Source organism: Oryctolagus cuniculus, chromosome 16, assembly GCF_051225735.1.
Source record: "Oryctolagus cuniculus isolate XC-2025 breed Fujian yellow rabbit chromosome 16, ASM5122573v1, whole genome shotgun sequence".
Classification (NCBI taxonomy): Eukaryota; Metazoa; Chordata; class Mammalia; order Lagomorpha; family Leporidae; genus Oryctolagus; species Oryctolagus cuniculus.
Window position 1 is genome coordinate 49178919 of NC_142882.1, and position 20737 is coordinate 49199655.

Here is a 20737-nt window from a genome sequence, read left to right on the forward strand (position 1 = left end):
TCCGAAGGCGTCAGTGGTGCAGGGTACTTTGTGTTTGCTTGGAAATGCATGAAGCGCAGGCTTCTGGTTTTAAATACTGATGTTATGGGACTAGCAACAGATCCTGGCAGCCAGAATGTCCGCTGCTTATTTAAAAATCTATTACTTACTCGAACATCAGATGTGGTAAGGTTCTCTCCTTGTTTTGCCCCCATAATGAGAGTGGCATATGGTGCTTGCACGGTATGAAAATATGTGTCGATCTGGAAACTTTGCCAACTTCATTCATCTTGGTAGAGAAGAAACATGAGCAGAGTTAATGTTTTATTCATTTTTTAGTAGTTGGTAACTAGAACAGGGATCTTTATTTAGAATTCACTTTATTTAGAATTTACTTTATTTAGAATTTTTTTTTAAGATTTATTTATTTGAAAGGCAGAGTGTGTGTGTGTGTGTGTGAGAGAGAGAGAGAGAGAGAGAGAGATAGAGCGAGCATTTCCATCTGCTAGTTCAGTCCCCAAATGGCCGCAATGACCAGGGCTAAGCCAAGCCAAAGTCAGGATCCAAGAGCTGCTTCTGGGTCTCCTGCATAGGTGCAGGGGCCCAAGTACTTGAGTCATCTTCTGCTGCTGTCCCAGGCTCATTAGTAGGGAGCTGGATCAGAAGCAGAGCAATCAGGACACGAACCCACGCCATATGGGATGTGTCACAGGCGACAGTGTTAGCCACTACGCCACAACACTGGCCCCAATATTTTTTATAATGGTGACACGTAATTACTTAAGGCTTGAAGACACTAAAATTACCCTTAACAAACTTCAGTTAGATAGCTTTTTTTGTACTGTGTTGTAATGGGCTCTCAGGTGGTTTAGAGGTTAAATGTGCCTATTGTCTTTTCATCCAGTATGTTAATGACTTGGGGCAATCAAAATTAGTCCCAATTTTTAAAGTAAACAATTGCTTGTCGACGTGAAAAACTCCCGAAGATTTCTGTTTCCTACTGGTTAAAGTGAAATTTCTATTATAAGTAAGAAGAAAAGAATGCAGCAAAGAGTTTGTGAGCTGTGAGTCCAGGGACATCAACTAGGCGTTGCCAGTGAACAGAGGTGAAGACGGCCGTAGCTGAAAATACTGGCGTGCGCCACGTCACAACAGGGATGTGTTCTGAGAAGTGTGTCACTAGGCAAACACCACAGCATACATTCACACAAATCTACGGGGTGGAGCCTCCTGCACACCTAGGCAGTATGGTATAGCTTCCCGCTCCTACACTACAATCCTGGACAGCAGGTTACTGTCTTGGGTGGTCTAGGCTATTGTGACACAGTGGTAAGTCTTTGTGTATCTATAAATTTATCTGAACAGCAAAAATACAGCATGTAAACAAAAGAGGGCGCACCTGTGCAGGGCACTTACCATGCCGGAAGAGTTCAGAAGTGAATGGGAAGTGTGCGTGAGGGCCCGGGACAAGACTGCATGGGAGTAGAGGCTGTAAACTCTGGATGGTTAGGCTATATTGAAGTTCTCAAAAATATAAGAAATATTTCTAACTTCTTTACCCAATAAACTTTTTTTTTTTTACTTTTTGACCTTTTAGTAATAACACTAAGCTTAGAACACAAACACATTGTATAGTTGCACAAATATATTCTTTTGGGGTGGACATTGTGGCAGAGCAGGTTAAGCCACTGCTTGGGATCAGAGTATCTGGGATGGAGTCCGACCTCTGGCTTCCAGTCTAGCTTCCTGCTAATGTGCCTGGGAGGCAGAGGATGTCGGCCCCAGGGCTTGGATTTCTGCCACCCACGTGGGAAACCTGGACCGAGTTCCAGGCTCCTGGCTTCAGAGTGAACCAGCAGATGGAAAATCTGTCACTCTGTATTTCAAATAAATAAAATATTTTAAATTTTTCTTTCTTTATATCCTTATTCTACAAGCTCTTTTCTGATTTTTTTTTAACTTTTAATCTTTTTTATTCAAAACTAAGACACACACAGTAGGCTAGGCACCCACAGGGTCAGGATCATCGATGTTACTGTCTTCCACCTTTGCAGTGTGTCCACTGGGCGCTTGCAGGGGCTGTCATCTGCGGTGACCGAGCCTTCACTTGGATGCTCCCTGAAGGACCTTGTGCATGGCTGCAAACGGGGATGCTTCCGAGACCTGCAGTGCTCTTCTCTGAACTTCCTGATTTAGGATTTCTACAAGCTAGTTTCACATCACTAGTTTTCAGCAGGAGGTCTAGGGAGAGTGGGTAAGGCTGAGTGCTGTACGGTGGGAGCTTCCACTGGCTCTGGGGTTTAGCCCTGGGCGCCCATGCAGCGGGCTTGCGAGCTCTCCCAGGAGCGGGAGGCACCGCGGTGTGCACCTGCGGCCCGCTCTGGCTCTGTAATAGGACCTGGATTGGAGGTGTTCAAAGTGGGCCGCAAACCTCAGGAGGGATCTTTAGGAAGGCAGGTCCAGCCCCAGCACCTCCTTGGGGAACCTCTCCACAGCCGTATTCCTGGTCACCAGGAAAGGGGCCCCATCAGAGTTCTGTCGTGTGAAGATGCAGAGACACTTTGTGGCAGCCTCGGCAGGCAGGATTTTACAGTCTCTGTCCTCTCTCGCCATGGGGCACCTTGCAGGTAGGTATCTGAGACCCCATCCGTTATAGTCATTCTACTTAGAAAACTGAACAGGAAAATTCACACATGGCATTAAACGGCAGACTACTTTATTAAATTAACTGCCCGAGTCAGAGCAAGGCTAATTTTTACATGCACGCACATTTCGTTATGTCCGTATCATTTCAATGTCATACTCAGAATTGGGGATTTCAGGAAACCCCTCGAGCTGTTAGCAGCCACACTGTGACAGCTGGGAGCAGAAAGGGAATCCCTCCAAGGGGGTTCCCGGCTGCAATCAAAGCCAGCCGAGCAAAGGTTGCGAAGGCACAGACTTCTGGAGCCTGCAGGATCAAGCTGACGACTGGCTGCAAGGCTCGGGCTTAAATGCTAAGGCACCAGCTCCCTTTACGGTACTGCTTCTCTACCTTTGACAGATTAAGGCTCCTTGAGAATCTGGTTGAGAAAGAGAAAAAAAAATAAACCGCTAAACTCTTGAGGAAAACGTACGGTAATCTTGTATAAAAAGACTGACAGGTACTATTGAAGAGCTCCTGGACCCCAAAGCCATTATTTTAGACATTAGAGAGATAAGCAGCTGGTCTCACAAGGACCCTTCCTTATCGTCCTGCTACCCAGGTCGGCACACTGAGGCCCAAACAGGTGAAGGAACGGCAGGGCAACGGTGAAGCCAGAAGCCAAGCAAACACAGTCAGCCTTTGCCTCATTTGTGTCACCTCCATGCTGTGCTGTACCCGCTCAAAATAGCACATCTGGGAGGAGATGGAGGGGACGCTGAATCCGATCAAGCTTAAGAACCAGCCCCTTATTAAACCTGCTCCAGAAATTCCACTTTGCGGTGTACACCAAAAATCATGTAGAAATAAATTGAAATCATTATTGCTCAGTAGAACATTTCAAAGTCTTAGGAAATGCGGTAAAATATTTTTTCATGATATGGATAAATTTCTTGGTGATTTGGGTACATTTAAATTATCTCTCAGCCTTACTCTCTCCCACCACCAAAGAAAACACTTAGCGAATATATTGATTTTCCTAATTCTTACTGAATAAGACATCTCTTATGTATTACTTATTGGTCAGCATTCTGGGTTGGGTAATGAGTTAATTATCGTAGCATTCTTCTTCCCCAACATCTGCTCCATCATTTTTGTTGTGTTGTACATTTCTTTACAAATACACGAATGATTAGCTTGTTAATAAAGTGAGGGGGAGAAGGTATTAAATGATGATAAATAATTTTATGCTAACTCCAGTGGTTAACTTCTTTGTGAACTTACCCAGAATTGAGAATGAAGATATTTCAAGACACAAAGAGAAATGTCTCTAGGACACTATGTGATGTTGCTAATTAGATTGTACATGGCCTCGGTGAAGAGTTTAGACAGATTGTGAATGTATTTTCCTGTCCAAAGGGTCTTAACCTAAGCATATATTTGAGTGGATTCCTGCATGTTGAGAGGAGGGAGAGGAGGAGAAGGTGAGTCACGCATTGCTCATGGCTTCTAAGTGTTGATATTTGGCTTTTTGTCGCTTAATCTGACACAACACAGAGCTGGGCGAGACAGGAGGGCCAGCCTGACAGTAATCCCACACTGTGCAGCCGCGGAACCAGGGTTGACCCAAAAGAACACTGAGCCAATTGACTTTCAACATCTTAGGGAGGTAGTTAAGAAACCAAAACCCTGGATTCCCCCTTTGAACCAGCCTAGCAACCTCCTTACAGGAGATGGCCAGTGAGAGTCCAACAGCCTACAGGGGAGGAATCACTAAAAGAGCAGGAAGGACCAGACCTCAAATCTCCTGACAATGCAAATAAAACAGAAGCCCATTCACCTGGATGTCTTTTAAAATATATATCCAATTCCCACGTGCGCTTTCATTTCATGATGAGATCAAGATGTTCAACCTGACTTGGACATCATACAATGCATACAGGCATCAGAGCAGCATGTATGGTTCTTGCATGGCCACTAATTAAAAAAAAAAATAGGTGAACAAGGCCCCAAGTCCAGCTGAAGCAACCTGCTCGGAGGCAGTGTGTGGGAAGCTGTGCTCTGCTCATTTTCCCACACTAAACCTGCACCCGGCACACTGGAGTCTCTGCGTCTCCTGCTTCTCCAGGGAGTCCATTACTACTGTTCACGGTCCAGGCAGCGAAACGCAGGCCCCTTCATGCTCACGGCTCTGGCTCATGTTGCTTTCCCTTCCTGCTGCTCACCTTCTTTCAGAGCCCACGGCCATCGCTGGTGAGACTACAGGTGCTGTCCTCAGCAGTGAGGGAATCGCCCGGTGATTTATGGCTCTGCGTGGAATTGTGAAGTCATCTGAGAACTGTCAACCAAGTGTCAAGTAGAGACCTACCTTCCTGCTGACCTTTGTTCGGGCAAATACCTAATTGTTTGTCTTGTAGCTTTGTGTAATCTGTGAAGCAGAAGAGGAGATACCAGGGCATTCCTTCAGAATTGTACTTTCTGTAAGAAGTAAGAGCAACAAAGGCATTTGAAATCCAACCTGCGTCCCCTGGGAAAACAGTGGAGGATTCCTGCACTGTCTCCCTTATCTTTACAGTAATTCCTAAGCACATAGTGTCTGGATCCATATGATGAGAGCCCCTGGTTGCCAAAATCTCTCCAATATTTTACAGCCTGGAATAGCAACTGTTGAGTGTTTTTTTGGTTTTTTGTTTGTTTGTTTTTGGTTTGTTTGTTTGTTTGTTTTTTGGTTGATTACTATTGCTATGAGAGCAGCCTTAGATCACATTTAGAATCTAGAAGGGATGCTTTTCTTTTTCTAAAAAAAAAAAAAAAAAAAAAAAGATTTATTTATATATTTATTTGAAAGTCAGAGTTACACAGAAGAGGAGACACACACACACACAGAGAGAGAGAGAGATAGAGAGAGAGAAAGGTCTTCCATCCGCTGGTTCACACCCCAATCGGTCGCAACAGCCGGAGCTGCGCTGATCCGAAGGCAGGAGCCAGGAGCTTTTTCCAGGTATCCCAAGTGGGGTGCAGAGGCCCAAGGACTTGGGCCATCTTCTGTTGCTTTCCCAGGCCACAGCAGAGAGCTGGATCAGAAGTGGAGCAGCTGGGACTGGAACCGGCACCCATATGGGATGCCAGCACTGCAGGTGGCAGCTTTACCCTCTTCGCCACAGCACCAGCTCCTAGAAGGGATGTTTTTCTATGCAATTCATAGTACTTTGAGTATGAACAGAAAATGTAGGCCCACTGTAGAGACCTCTGAAGCATGGTCTTTCCCTTCCAAATTATGAGATGGTTCTGTGATCTATTTGATATACTCAGATACATTATATATACACTTGCTGTAATAAATTAATTGTGACATACTTTAACCCAATGCTTGTAGTTTAGACTAGAGTGTGGCAGAGTGGAGAGGTTACAGAGACACAGATGGCTTCTGTCCCGCTTGGACACTAATGGTCTCCGTCACAACTGTAGAAACTGTCTTCTGGTGTCAGACAAGAGGGGCAGGTGGGTTGTGGCACAATGGCTAGGGGTAACTTGGGACACCCACATCCAATGTGTTAAGTGCTGGCTTGTGTTCCACCTGCTCTGCTTCTGACCCAGCTTCCTGCTAATGCACCCGGGAATGCAGCAGATGGTAGCCCAAGTACTTGTGTCCCTGGCACCCACCTGGGAGATGTGGATGGAGTTGCAAGTGTCTGACTTTACTAGACCCAGACTTGGCAGTTGCAGTCATTTGAGCAGTGAACCAGCAAGCGGAAGATGTCTCTCTGTGTCTCCATCTGTCTCTATCACTCTGCCTTTCAAATAAATAAATCTCTTTTAAAAAGGTGTGAGACAGCAGCAAGCACATATGCAAAATAAGTAAACCTGTTGTCTATGTAATGCCTAATAAAAAAGCAAGTGTGTGTGTAGACAGATAGATATACATATACATGTGTATATATATATATATATATATAAACACCTGTGAAGTGAGTCCCCTGTGAGGGAGAGAAGGTCTAGAATATTATAAACCTGCATCAGGAAACCGTGTGATTCTGATTCTATGAACAAAAGGATCACACAATCACAATTTTCAGGCCTTTTCTTGTTCTAACCTCCTAATTGTTAATTTTATAACATTCTCTCCCCCACCGCTACACCATAGAGTATGATGTGTTATATGCCTCCTTTGATATCATACATCTGTATTTGCTCTGAAAAATGTTTGACAGCATTGTGAAGTCATTGAGTGTTTGCTTTTAGAAAATGGCATTTGTGCCGGCGCCGCGGCTCACTAGGCTAATCCTCCGCCTGCGGCTCCGGCACCCCAGGTTCTAGTCCTGGTTGGGGAGCCAGATTCTGTCGCGGTTGCCCCTCTTCCAGGCCAGCTCTCTGCTGTGGCCCGGGTGTGCAGTGGAGGATGGCCCAAGTACTTGGGCCCTGCACCCCATGGGAGACCAGGAGAAGCACCTGGCTCCTGGCTTCAGATCAGCGCGGTGAGCCAGCCATAGCGCCATTTGGGGGATGAACCAATGGAAAAGGAAGACCTTTCTCTCTGTCTCTCTCTCTCACTGTCCACTCTGCCTGTCAAAAAAAAAAAAAATGGCATTTGTAACTTTAAGGAAATGTAATTGAAAAATGGGAGAAGTAGTGGTTAGTATCCGGTTTTCATTTTCCCAGAAATCATCTTTCCTTTTATTATTATTAATTGGAAAGAGAGAAAAAGAGAGATAGAGATATTTCATCCTCTGGCTCACTCCCCAAATGCCCACCACAGACAAGGGTAGGCTAGATCAAACCCTGGAGCCTGGAACTCAAGCCAGGCCTTCCCCATGGTGGGCAGGGACCCAAGTACTTTGCCATCACTTGGTGCCTACTGGAGTGAGCATTAGAAGGAAACTGGAATTAGAACCAGAGCCAGAACTCAAGGCCAGGCACAGTGGTATGGAATGCAAATGTCTCAAGTGGTTTCTTATTTATTTATTTGAGAGTTAGAGTTACAGGCAGTGAGAAGGAGAGACAGAGAGAAATGTCTTCCATCCGCTGGTTCGCTCCCCAAATGGCCACAACAGCCGGAGCTGCACCAATCCAAAGCCAGGAACCTGGAGCCTCTTCCAGGTCTTGCATGGGGGTGCAGGGGCCCAAGGACTTGAGCCATCTTCTGCTGATTTCCCAGGCCATACCAGAGAGCTAGATCGGAAGAGGAGCAGCCGGGAGGGACCAGAACCGGCACCCACATGGGATCTGGCACCACAGTCAGATTAACCTACTGCGCCACAGCGCCAGCCCTCCAAGTGGTTTCTTAACCACTGAATCAAATACCTGTTCCTGTTTGAATTATTTTTATAAGTTTTTTTTACATTTAATTGCCATTACAGTACACTGCACACATCAAAACACAGAATTTGAACACTTTGGGCATATATGTACACCGTGAAACCATCACTGCAGTGAAGATAAATCAATCAAGATTTTCATGATGTTTTTGTAACCACTCCATTCCAACTCTCTTCAATGCTCAGCAACCACTGATTTGTTTACTATCACTATATTTTAGTTCGTATTTTGTAGAATGTTCTATAAATGAAGTCATACAACAGGTAGTCCATTCTGTATGGCTGACTTCACTCACCATAATTGTTTTGAGACCAGCCCATGTTGGAATGCAGTTGGTGAGTAGTATTCCATTGTATGGTTATACCACAGTCTGTGCTAATTGGTACTAGTCCTCATATGAGTTATTTTTTTATAAAAAGACTTATTTATTTATTTGAGAGGCAGAGTTACAGACAGAGAGAGGGAGAGAGAGAAACAGGTCTTCCATCCACTGGTTTACTCCCCAGATGGTCGCAATGGCCAGAGCCAGGCCAATCCAAAGCCAAGAGCCAGGAGCTTCTTCCAGGTCTTCCACGTAGGTACAGGGGCCCAAGCACTTGGGCCATGTTCCACTGCTTTCCCAGGCCAATTGCAGACAGCTGGAATAGAAATGAAGCAGCTGGGACATGAACCAGCACCCATATGGGATGCTGGTGCCACAGGCAGAGGCTTAATTTACTAAGCCACAGTGCCGGCCCTGAGTTATTAGGTTTATTTCCAATTTTTGGATATCCCAGACCAAGCTGCTCTAAACATTCTTATGCAAAATGTTGCTGGACATGTGCTTTTATTTCTTTTAGGTTAATAGATACTCTTTGGATGGATCTTAGGCTGGGTGCATGTTTAACTTTTTAGTTAAGTGCCAAAGTATTTTTTGTTTTACATTTCTATCAGCAACATATGAGAACTTCAGCTATCCCACAAACATGTCCACACTTGGTGAATAGCTAGTCATTTTAATTTTAGCCCCCTGAAGAAGCAAGTGGTAGTAGTTCATTTAATCCATATTATCCTGAGGACTAATGATGTTAAGCAGTTTTAAGTGTCTTCTTTGTTAAAGTGTTTGTTCAGATATTTTGCCCATTGCTCAGTTGTGTTGCTTGCTCTTTATTGAGACTTCAGCATTCTTTATGTGGCAGATGGTGGCCTGCCTTGGTAAATGCTCTATATATAAACACTTGAAGATAACGTGCATTTTGCTGCTGTTGATTGTAGTGCTCTGTGAACATCTATTACTTCCAGTTAGTTGATATTTTTTTCATATCTGCTTCATTCTTACTATTCACTACTGAGGGGGCTGAGCATGTGATGGAGTCGTTAAGACATCACTTGAGATGCCCACATCCCACATTGGAGCACCTGGGTTGAGTCTCAGCTTCACTCATAATTCCAGCTTCCTGCTCCTGCACTCTCCCTGAGAGGCAGCAGTTGCTGGCTCGAGTACTTGGGTCCATGCCACGCACATGGGAGACCCAGACTGAGTTCCCACATCCTCTCTCTAGCCCGGCCCATTCCCAATCGTTGTGAATATTTGAGGAGTGAATCAACAGATGGGAGATCTCTGTATATCTGTCTGTCTATCTCTGTTTCTGTGTCTCTCTCTCTGCCTTTCAAAAATAAAATAAGTACATAAATAAATAATTTTTTTAAATGAGAAATTTTTAAACAATAGGACTAAAAGTAAAGATTTATTTTAAAAATATTAAGAGATATATTAAAATCTCCAACAGCTATTATTGATTCATAAAGTTTTCTTTTCAGTTATAGATCCATTTTGGTGTCATATGTCTTGTAGCTCTGTTAATAGGTGAATAAGCACCTATTCCATTAATAGGTGAATAAGCATTTTGGATTGTTACATTTTCTTCATGAATTAACTCCATCATTAATAAATAAACACCTTTACTCTGGTTATATTCTTTGCTCTTTAAAGCACTTATATATCTACTCCATCTTTCTCTTACTTAATGTTAGCATGATATATACTTTTCCATCTTTCGATTCTTGGCCTGTTTGTGTATTTACATTCAAACTGTGTTTCTCATAGGTGGCATATACTCAGCTCTTGGATTTGTATTTGATCTGACAATTTCTAACTTTTAATTGCTATTTGAGAGTTCCAAAAACATACAATGGGTAAAAGATAGTTGTTGCTCCCCCTCTTCATGGAGGAACAACACTAAACCTGCCTAGGCTTCATATCCGGGTCACGGCACCATTATGTCGCTCCCCGTCTTCGTGGAGGAACGACACAGGACCCTGCGCTGTTCTTTTGTCTGCTCGGCCCTCCCCGGGTTTGCTGCTGGTTCTTCCCGGGTTGGCTGCCGACCCTTCCACCTCCGTGGAAGGGCAGTTCCCCCTGCCACATTCCCCACTTCCGCGGGGGAGCAGCACACCGCCGGCCGGCTCTCTCGGGGGCTGCACAGGTGTTCCCCTTAGATGTTCCCCTTAGATGTTCCTGGTGCATGTTGTCTCTCTCCTCCTTTATAGTCCTCTTCCGCCAATCCCAACTCGGCTGCCCACACGCCGAGTACGCTGCTCTCCTCCAATCAGGAGCAGGATCAGCTCCTGGAGGTCAGCACTCAAGTTGGCAAGAGGCAGCTGCGTAGAAGCTGTTTTCTCCTCTCCCAGCGCCATATTGTGGGAGAGCAGATGCATAGAATAAGTCTTAATTCCAGTAACTCAGTCCAGTCCGGGTTGCTCCCCACAGATCCCCCTTTCTTTTTATTTTTTGGCGTTGATACACACCTGTCTTCGGTGTCCCATGGCACACACTCTGCTCTGCTTGCTAGAGTTGCCCACAGGTGCTTACAAGTCCTATCAATCAGGCAAACCGAATCCGGGTCCTCTCTTCACCATGTTGTGAGGAGGTTTTTAGGCGCTGATGCGTGCCTGTGTTCAGTGCCCTGCAGCGCATGCTCTGCCCTGCTAGAACTGCCTGCAGGTGCTTACAAGCCCTATTAGGCAAACCGAATCCAAGCCTTCTCATTGCCGTCTTGTGGGGAGACTTATTAGTGTTGGTTCGTGCCTGTCTTCGGTGACCTGCAGCTCATACTCTGGTCGAGCCGCCTGCTGGTGCTTACCGCCTTACTAATCAGGCAGACCGAATCCAAGCCTTCTCATTGCGGTATTGTGGGGAGACTTATTGATGTTAATTCGTGCCTGTCTTCGGTGACCTGCGGCGCATAAGCTGCTAGCCGCCCGCAGGTGCTTATCGTCCTAATCAGGCAGACCGAATCCAAGCTCTCTCATTGCTGTGTTGTGGGGAGGCCTTATTTTTTCTCTATTTCTCTATCTCCGGGCATTCCTATTTCTCCCATTTTACTTCTATCTGCCAGCATTCCTATTTCTCTCATTTTACTTCTAAACTTCCCGCGGCTTCTCTTATCCCCGCGGTTTCCCGGCGCCGGACCCGAGGCTGCTTCTCGGCACCTCGCCCCGCGGCAGCTTCACAGCTCTGCGCGGCTTCCCGGCGCCTCGCCCTGCGGCGGGCTCCCGGCTCTGCGCGGCTCGGCTTCGCGCGCACACTCCGCGGTCTCCATGCACTTCGTGCCCGCACCACGGCCTCGCGCCAGCCTCGCGTTCCCTATCTATTCACGCCCCGTGCTCTCTCTGCACGCGGCGGCTTCCGCGAATCACATAGCGTAGCTCACGTTTCCGCCACCACCGGTATTCAATCCAAGTTCCCCGGACTAACCTGGCGAATTCCAACCTGGCAGCCCACATCTCTGCCTCTGGTTCCAGATCTTCGCCTCTTGCTCCCCGGGCTGACTTGAAGAATTCCAAGCTGGCTTACGTCTCCGCCTCGGCCTGCACTCGCGGCTTCATCCTCCCTAACATTTTTCTCTACCCGGTATGTTTCCCTAAGTTTTCTTCCAACAATATTCCTCCCTCATTTCTCCTGGCCTCTCCCCACAGTCTGTATCCAAGTCTAAGTTTCTTATAGGTTTCACTTTCACTTTCAACCTGCAGTCCGTATCTGAGTCTAAGTTTCTTCTTGCTTTCACTTTAAATACTAACTTCTTTCCCACAGTCCATATCCGATTCTATGCCTAGGCTTTCGATAGCTTCTTCTGGCACATTTTCCGTCCGGCTTTTCCTTAGGCTCTTTGCTAGTCTCTCTCTCCGGTATTTTCCACTTCTTCCCATTTCTTCCCTCCTAGGTTTCCTATCCGAGTCACGGCACCATTATGTCGCTCCCCGTCTTCGTGGAGGAACGACACAGGACCCTGCGCTGTTCTTTCGTCTGCTCGGCCCTTCCCGGGTTTGCTGCTGGTTCTTCCCGGGTTGGCTGCCGACCCTTCCACCTCCGTGGAAGGGCGGTTCCCCCTGCCACATTCCCCACTTCCGTGGGGGAGCGGCACACCGCCGGCCAGCTCTCTCGGGGGCTGCACAGGTGTTCCCCTTAGATGTTCCCCTTAGATGTTCCTGGTGCATATTGTCTCTCTCCTCCTTTATAGTCCTCTTCCACCAATCCCAACTCTGCTACCCACATGCCGAGTACGCTGCTCTCCTCCAATCAGGAGCAGGTCCTACAGTTTATTGGTTGAACTGGAGGCAGCTGTGTAGAAGCTGCTTCTCCCTTCTCAGCGCCATATTGTGGGAGAGCAGATGCATAGAATAAGTCTTAATTCCAGTAACTCAGTCCAGTCCGGGTTGCTCCCCACAATAGTCCGTTCAACAAATGGTGCTGAGAAAATTGGACAGTCACATGCAAAAGAATTGAGAATTTGACCCTCATTTTATACCATACACAAAAATCAACTTGAAATGGATTAAAGATTTAAATGTAAGTCCTGAAACTGTAAAACTCTTAGCAGAAAACAAGGGGAAATCTTCATGACATTGAGTTTAGCAATTATTTCTTGGATACGATACTGAAAGGACAAGCAAGAGAAGAAAAATAAGACAAGCAGAACTATATCAAGTGAGGCTTCCGTACAGCAAAGAGAACTACAGAATGAAAAGAAACGTACAACATGGAAGAAAGCATTTGGAAACCATATATCTGACAAGGGATTAAAGTTGAAAATATTTAAGGAATTCCTACAAATCAATAGCAAAAATAATAAATGACAATAATAATAATCCAAGAAAAAATTGGCAAAAATCTTAAAAAGACATTACTCTAAAGAAGACATACAATGGACAACAGCTATATAAAAAGATTCTCAAGGCCAGCACTGTGGAATAGCAAGTTAAGTCACCGCCTGTAGCACCTGCCTCCCACTGGTTCAAGTCCCAGCAGCTCCACTTCCAATCCAGCTCCCTGTTTCTGTGCCTGGGAAAGCAGTGGAAGATGGTCCAAGTGCCTGGGTCCCTGCATCCTGGCCCAGCCTTGGCCATTGCAGCCATTTGGGGAGTGAACCCGCAGAATGGAAGACTTCACACATGCGTGCCTCTCCCTCTAATGCTGCCTTTCAAATAAATAAATCTATTTAAAAAAAGATTCTTAACATCATTACTCATCAGGAAAATGCAATTCCAAGTCATGATAATATATCTCCTCATATCTGTTAAAATGGCTATCATAAAAGATAATAGGGGCTGGTACTGTGGCATAGTGGGTAGAGTTGCCACCTCCATTGCCGGCACCCCATATGGGCACTGGTTCCAGTCCTGGCTGCTCCACTCCACTTCTCTCTGCTATGGCCTGGAAAAGCAGTGGAAGATGGCCCAAGTGCTTGGGCCCCTGCACCCACGTGGGAGTCCTGCAAGAAGCTCCTGGCTCCTGGCTTCAGATTGGCACAGCTCTGGCAGTTGCAGCCAACTGGGGAGTGAACCATCGGATGGAAGACCTCTCTCTCTCTCTCTCTCTCTCTCTCTCTGCCTTTCCTTCTCTGTGTAACTCTGACTTTCAAATAAATAAATAAATCTTTATAAAAAGATAATACAGATAAGTAAATAAGTATTGGCAAGGTTGTGGAAAAGGTAGAATCTTTCCACATTAATGACAGGAATGTAAAATGGGGCAGCCTCTATAGCAACCAATGCGTTCATAACACAAAGAACTAATAAATGTTTAACGTAATGTAAATGCTAATTATCTTTCTTTAATCATTGCGTATTGTGTGCATGCCATGAAAATACCACACTTATCTCATAAATATGCATGATTTCTATGCATACACTTAAAATTAAAATGTATTTATTTTTAAGATATATCGTGTTGAACAATATACCAGCCACAGAAGAGTATATAACTGCATGTATTCATTCATATATGGCACATTTAAAATATCAAAACTAATCTATGCAGTTAGGTGTCAGGGTGGCATTTAGCTTTGGTGTGGGTAAGTGGTAAGAGCAATGGGTGGGGAGCAAGTGGTGGGTTTCTGGATTCTGTAATGATCAGTTTCTGGGTCTGAGTGCTGTGAGCTGGGGGTTTTCAGTCTATGAAAATGCACTGAGTCGTACCCTTTAATGTGTATGCTTGTTCACATTTTTATGATCCTTGCAAAAAAATTAAACGCATATATGCCTTTGAATCTTTACCCGACTAGTTAAGTAATATCTCCATTTTATAGATGAAATGGTATGTGTAAGTTATTTCTTTAATTTGAGTTACTTTGCATAGCTATTAGGTGCCTCAGAAATGGTCTGTAGGCTCTTTTCACATTCCAAGATACAATGGGTTTACAAAGCCACCTATTTGGAATCTGATTAGCTCTCTGAGTCTCTTTTGGTTATAATCTCTGTTGACTTCCCTAATCTATAAAAGTTTCCAAATTTCTATATCCAAAGATGAGACTCTTTGATATTTTATATCACAAAAACAAAGTTTTCTTGAATAGTAGAAAAGTGGGATTTCTTCTACTAATTTTAGATTTATTGCCTGTACTCGTTTTCTGTAGGCGAGCAAAGGTCGGACTACAATCGTGGTAGCTCACCGACTTTCCACTGTCCGAAGTGCAGATCTGATTGTGACCATAAGGGATGGGACAGTGGTGGAAAGCGGAACACACGCTGACCTCATGGCAAAGCAAGGGCTATACTACTCACTTGCCATGTCACAGGTAATGTGCATGTCACTCGGTGTTTTCTCAGTGGGTTTCTTTTTAACTTTTCAAAAGTCCCAAATGACAAGTGTGAATTTCACAAAGTAATCAAGATTTGCCTGATACGAATATCAATAAGAGAAAATAATAATAGTCAAATTAACCCTATTTGAGATTTTCTTTAAAGACTACAACTCTAAGATCCTTCCTCAAGGTAACACAGCTTCATTCTTTATTACAATTAAACCAAAAATTCATAATTAAGTCTTAAGTTAGAACATTTCATGATGTAGAAGAAATAAAAATTATGTGTGGTATAAATGTATAAAAATTTTAAAACTTTTATTCCAAATTAGCTAGTATTTTTCAATTATCTAAAACTATGTCCATTCAGATGTCACCATACATTTTAATTATTAATACTCAATGAGCAACTATAATATTCTAAGTATTATATAGTCAGCATAACATAAATAATATATACATAAACCAGTAACTCTTTTTTTAAACTTGGAGACACTTGCTACCTGTAGCATCAAGGTGAATCTACTTATAAGAATTCATGAAGGGGCTGGTGCTGTGGCGTAGTAGGTTAAACCTCCACCTGTGGGGCCAGCATCCCATATGGGCACCAGTTGGAGTCCCAGCTGCTCCTCTTCTGACCCAGCTCTCTGCTATGGCCTGGGGAAGCAGTGGAAGATGGCCCAAGTCCTTGGGCCCCTGCATCCGTGTGGAAGACCCAGAAGAAGCTCCTGGCTTCAGATGGGCTCAGCTCTGGCCATTATAGCCATTTGGGGAGTGAACCATGGATGGAAGAACTCTCTCTCTCTCCTTCTCTGTCCCTCTCTCTGTCTGTAACTCTGCCTCTTAAAAAAATCTTTGAAAAAGAAAAGAATTCATGAAGACCTCAAGTATTACAAAGTGAATGCTGCTAAGAACCCCTGAGAAGCAGCATAGCCAAGTGGCTAAGATGATGATCTCTTGAGTGGCAAGCTGACTCTGCCACTTAATAATTTTAGCATCATGAGCAAGTTAGTCAAATTCTCAGTGCCTCAGTTTCCTAATCACTAGCATGGAAGAAATAATAGCAACCCATTAATGAATTATTATGAATATTAAGTGGGGTAATTCACGTAAAGTGCTTAGAATTACTGTTGGCATAGTAGATTTTATTATATTATTACTAGCATTAGCATGATTCCATAAGACTTTTCAGAAAAGCTCACACCAGAGAGATTAATGTATAACTATTTTTCTGTTCTGTACACAATTTTTTACAGATGTATTCCTTTAATGAGCTTCTATGTGAAAATGAAATACAAAGAGGTAGAAATATATGCACATCAAAACTTACTGCCATCGTTGTTATTCTATCTAGCAGCCTTCCCAAGGGTAGGAATTGTTGTTGACCTGGTAAAGCACCTTCCTTAAAAGATTTGTTATGAGAAGAGGTCACAGTTTTATTTTAAACTTGCCACAAAGTAAATAACCCCTGGGAGGAAAAAAAAAATAAAGCCAAATAAAATATTTCTTTCTTGGGAGAAAAATGTATAGGGAAAAAAAGGTGACAGCACAAAGGAGTGCCTGATTCCAGGTATCAGGAGAGTAGAAGGCCAGTTAAGGGTCCTTGTCGCTTTAAGCGACTGTTAAACTGTTGCTAAGCTTGTGGAGAACCTCAGTGAACCTGGAATGTCTTCCATGCAAGCACTGTCTTTGTGCACAGAAGTCTACACACATCTCTGCATCTCTACACCCTGAGCCTGGTCTGAGCCACTCCTCACTTCTCTCTCTCTCTCTTTCTCTGAAATATTTGTTTATTTATTTATTTGAAAGGCAAAGTTACAGAGAGGGAGAGACAGAGAGAGAGAGGGATCTTCCACCTGAATGGCACCAATAATCAGGGCTGGGCCAGGCTGAGGCCAGGAGCCTGGAACTCCATCTGAGTTTCCCACCTGGGTGCAGGACCCCAAGTACTTGGGTCATCATGTGCTACATTCCCAGGCACACTAGCGGAGAGCTGGATGGGAAGTGGAGCAGCCAAGACTTGAACCAGTGTCCACATGGGATGCTGGCGTTGCAGGTGGCAGCTTAACTGGCTATGCCACCATAGCAGTCCCCTTCCTTCTCTCTTATCCTCCCCTCTTGTTTCTTCTTGGAAGTCACAAATTTCCTCCCATCCCATGTGGATGAAGAGAGACTTTGCAGCTCCTTTATGTCACTCAAACTGGTCTTGTTTCTTGGAGGAATAAGATAAAGAAAAACGAGAGCTAAAGCAAACTGGTTTAGAACTTCATTCTGGTCTATAGTTTTAGGATACTTTGATTTCTAGAATTTCTTAATCTTTTTGAATTTTGTTTTTAAGGCATTTATTAATATATTATATTTATATTCTCAGGGTCACAGTGAATGCATGATAATTACTATAAGACAATTCTCATAAATTCTCATGTTACTATTGCATTAATACAAAGAGAACAGATCCCATGTCGTTCACAGATACAATTCCAATGATATAAGATACTTCCTCCCTCTTTCCCTCTCTACTTTCTCTTTTTCTCTTCCTTTCTTTCTGTCTTCTTTACTAATTTTTGAGCTAACATATTTTTAATTCATTATAGTCAAAAGCTTAATACTCCATTAAATAAAATAATTCAACAAATAAAAAGCAATAAGACCATAGTTCCTTGGGAATATAGGCAAGGGTTATAAATAATAATCGAATGAAAAGATGTTCTTTTCACTCATATATACTAAATTTAAAAACAATCACAAACCATTAACACTACAATAGTATATCATATGATTTCTTATTGTTCAGGAACTGACCAATCCATTTTGATTTTTTTTTTTTTTTTGACAGGCAGAGTGGACAGTGAGAGAGAGAGACAGAGAGAAAGGTCTTCCCTTTGCCGTTGGTTCACCCTCCAATGGCCGCCACGGCTGCTGCGCTGCGGCCAGCGCACCGCGCTGATCCGATGGCAGGAGCCAGGAGCCAGATGCTTTTCCTGGTCTCCCATGGGTGCAGGGCCCAAGCACCTGGGCCATCCTCCACTGCACTCCCTGGCCACAGCAGAGAGCTGGCCTGGAAGAGGGGCAACCGGGACAGAATCCGGCGCCCCAACCGGGACTAGAACCCGGTGTGCTGGCGCCGCTAGGCGGAGGATTAGCCTAGTGAGCCGCAGCGCCGGCCCATTTTGATTTTTTGGGAGCCAGCGCTGTGGCACAACAGGTTAATGCCCTGGCCTAAAGCGCTGGCATTCCATATGGACGCCAGTTCTAGACCTGGCTGCTCTACTTCCAATCCAGCTCTCTGCTGTGGCCTGGGAAGGCAGTAGAAGCTGGCCCAGTCCTTGGGCCCCTGCACTCATGTGGGATACCCGGAGGAAGCTCCTAGCCCCTGGCTTCGGATCGGCACAGCTCTGGCAGTTGTGGCCAATTGGGGAGTGAACCATGGGATAAAAGACCTCTCTCTGTCTCTCTTTCTCTCTCTCTCTCTCTTTGCCTCTCCTCTCTCTCTCTCTCTCTCTCTCTGTAACTCTTTCAAATAAATAAATAAATAAATCTTTATAAATTTGTTTTTATTTGAGAGGAAGAGAGAGAGAGAGATCTGATCTGCTGGTTCAGTTCCCAAATGCCAGCCATGGCCATGGCTGAGCTGAGACAAAACCCTGGAGTCGGAACCCCAGGAGCCAGGAACGTGGGTGGCAGGGATCCAACAACTTGAGCCATGGCCTCGTGCCTCCCAGTATCTGTATTAGCAGGAAACAGGAGTTAGGGATCAGAGGTGGGAATTGAACCCAGGACTCAGATATGGAATGCAGATGTGTTAACCAGGGTCTTAACTGCTAAGCCAAATCCACCACCCACCCCCGCCTCCCACCACCAGTTTTGCTTTTTAGGCAGTTTGGAAAGAACAGCAGCAGCAGGCCTGGAAATCCCTGCCTCAGGTCCAGGACCAGCCTCACGTATAAGCTCCTCGTTATACATCATAAATGTAACAGCTCTGGAAAAGGCTAGGAGGAAGGGATTAGAACGTGAACCCTGAGTCTCAAAAAGCCCCCTCCTTGCTGGTGTTCTAATTGTTTTGGATTAAGGCATTGTTTTCTCCAGCTAATTAGATAGGTTTTTAGAAAAGAAAGTACCATAAGCTACTGCCAGTCAAGTAAGCTATCAGTCATTAATATTTTAGTAGAAGTTAGACTTAGTAGCTCTCAGTCAAACGGAAAAACTGTGCAGCAAGAATTGCACAAGAAAATGCTGTTTCCTATAGCGAAGGCAGTGACCGCTTTAAAGGAAGACCTGATAAAATTCCTTCGTGTTTTTAAGGTGTCATCCTAACAGCAACCTTGTGCCCTCCTCATTTCAGGATATTAAAAAAGCTGACGAGCAGCTGGAGTCAAGGCCGTGTTCTTTGGGCAGAAATGCCAGCCCTGCTCCTCTGTGCTCGACACATAGCATCAAGCCAGATGTTACCGAGAGCTCTGAGGACTCCACCCCTTATAAACAGGTAATGACGCGGCCATGAGCAAGTTCTGTCCATGTGTCCCCAGTTTTGATTTGGTCCTCATAAAATTCAGAATGCATTTATGAGAAGACATCACTATAGCAGTAAGTTCACAAAACACGTCTTTTCCAAACTCCATTCTAGCATCCCTGTGACCCCCTAAGAAGGAGGCTGCCCTATGAGACTGCATTTATGTCAGAGGTCCTTGTAGAGATAAAAATATCTCATGAGACTGTTGCATTACATCAGAAGGATCCATGGGCCAAACTAAGGCCTCAGGAAGTGGGGTACAGACGTACAAACGAGGTTCAAGATGGACTTTTGTTTTTTATTCAAGAGGTAGAGAAACAGAAGCAGACAGACAGATTTGTCTGCTTGCAGTGACCAGTACTGGGCACAAAGTGGGAGCTGGGAATTCAACGTGGGTCTTCCCAGTTACTCATGTCATCAGCTGCTATCCCCCAGAGCCCGCATTAGCAGGAAGCAGGGGGGCACAGCCAGGAATCCAAGCCAGATACTCCAAGCTAGTACGTGGGCATCTTCACTGGCTTCGCCTCCAGAGGATGTCTGAAACTCCAGATAGGACCCAACCCCACATGTAGTATGTTCTTTCCTATTCATAAATACCAATGATAAAGCTGAATTTATAAATTAGATGCAACACAAGATTAACAAAAATAGCTAGCAATAAAATAAAACAATTATAACAATATATGAGTACCATGAAAACAAAATCATGTAGGGTTTCATTGAAGAAAGCAGGAAGGAAAGAGTTGCATGCATCACCCCTCCCCCAGCTCCAAGGAATGCAGTGTGGAGAGACTACTCCTGCTTGGGAGAGGGCAAGCAAACCTCAATGCCAGGCCCACCTTAAGTCAGTGGGCTGAGTCTACTTGGTCCCTGCCCCCAGGCCTTTAACCCATGGAGTGAATATTTGGAGCCTCCACAGTCTGGTGGTCTCTGGGCACCCCTTCCTCAACTGCCAGCAGAAAGCAAAACCCCAAACCCTGTAGAGAGGCAGAGAAAGGGAGCTTAGGATCACACGATGGAGCTAAAAGCCAAGCCTACTGCACCAAGACCTAGAACCTGTAGAACCTGATAAAGCCCAAAGGCCTCTACCACCCAGCTGGTGTTCACAGACTGAGTCACTAGACCTCCCCAAACATGAGGCACACACTTAAACTCTAGTGGTTGTTCTCAATTTGGTGTGTGTTACTGTCGGCCTCAGGTGGGCCTGGTAGATACTCCCAGGACTTTTTGGGGACTAGGGACTGTGGG

General features: G+C 44.7%; 1 protein-coding gene across 5 annotated transcripts in view; it reads left to right on the forward strand.

Moving 5' to 3' along the window:
* The window catches only part of ABCB5 (ATP binding cassette subfamily B member 5), a 120783-nt gene that overhangs the window by 41553 nt on the left and 58493 nt on the right, over positions 1 to 20737 (forward strand). For all 5 annotated transcript variants that reach the window (XM_089315351.1, XM_051852797.3, XM_089315353.1 and 2 more), the window contains 2 exons: positions 14812 to 14973; positions 19322 to 19462. In XM_089315351.1, the coding sequence (XP_089171477.1) occupies positions 14812 to 14973; positions 19322 to 19462 (303 nt within the window). The remainder of the gene's footprint in view (positions 1 to 14811; positions 14974 to 19321; positions 19463 to 20737) is intronic.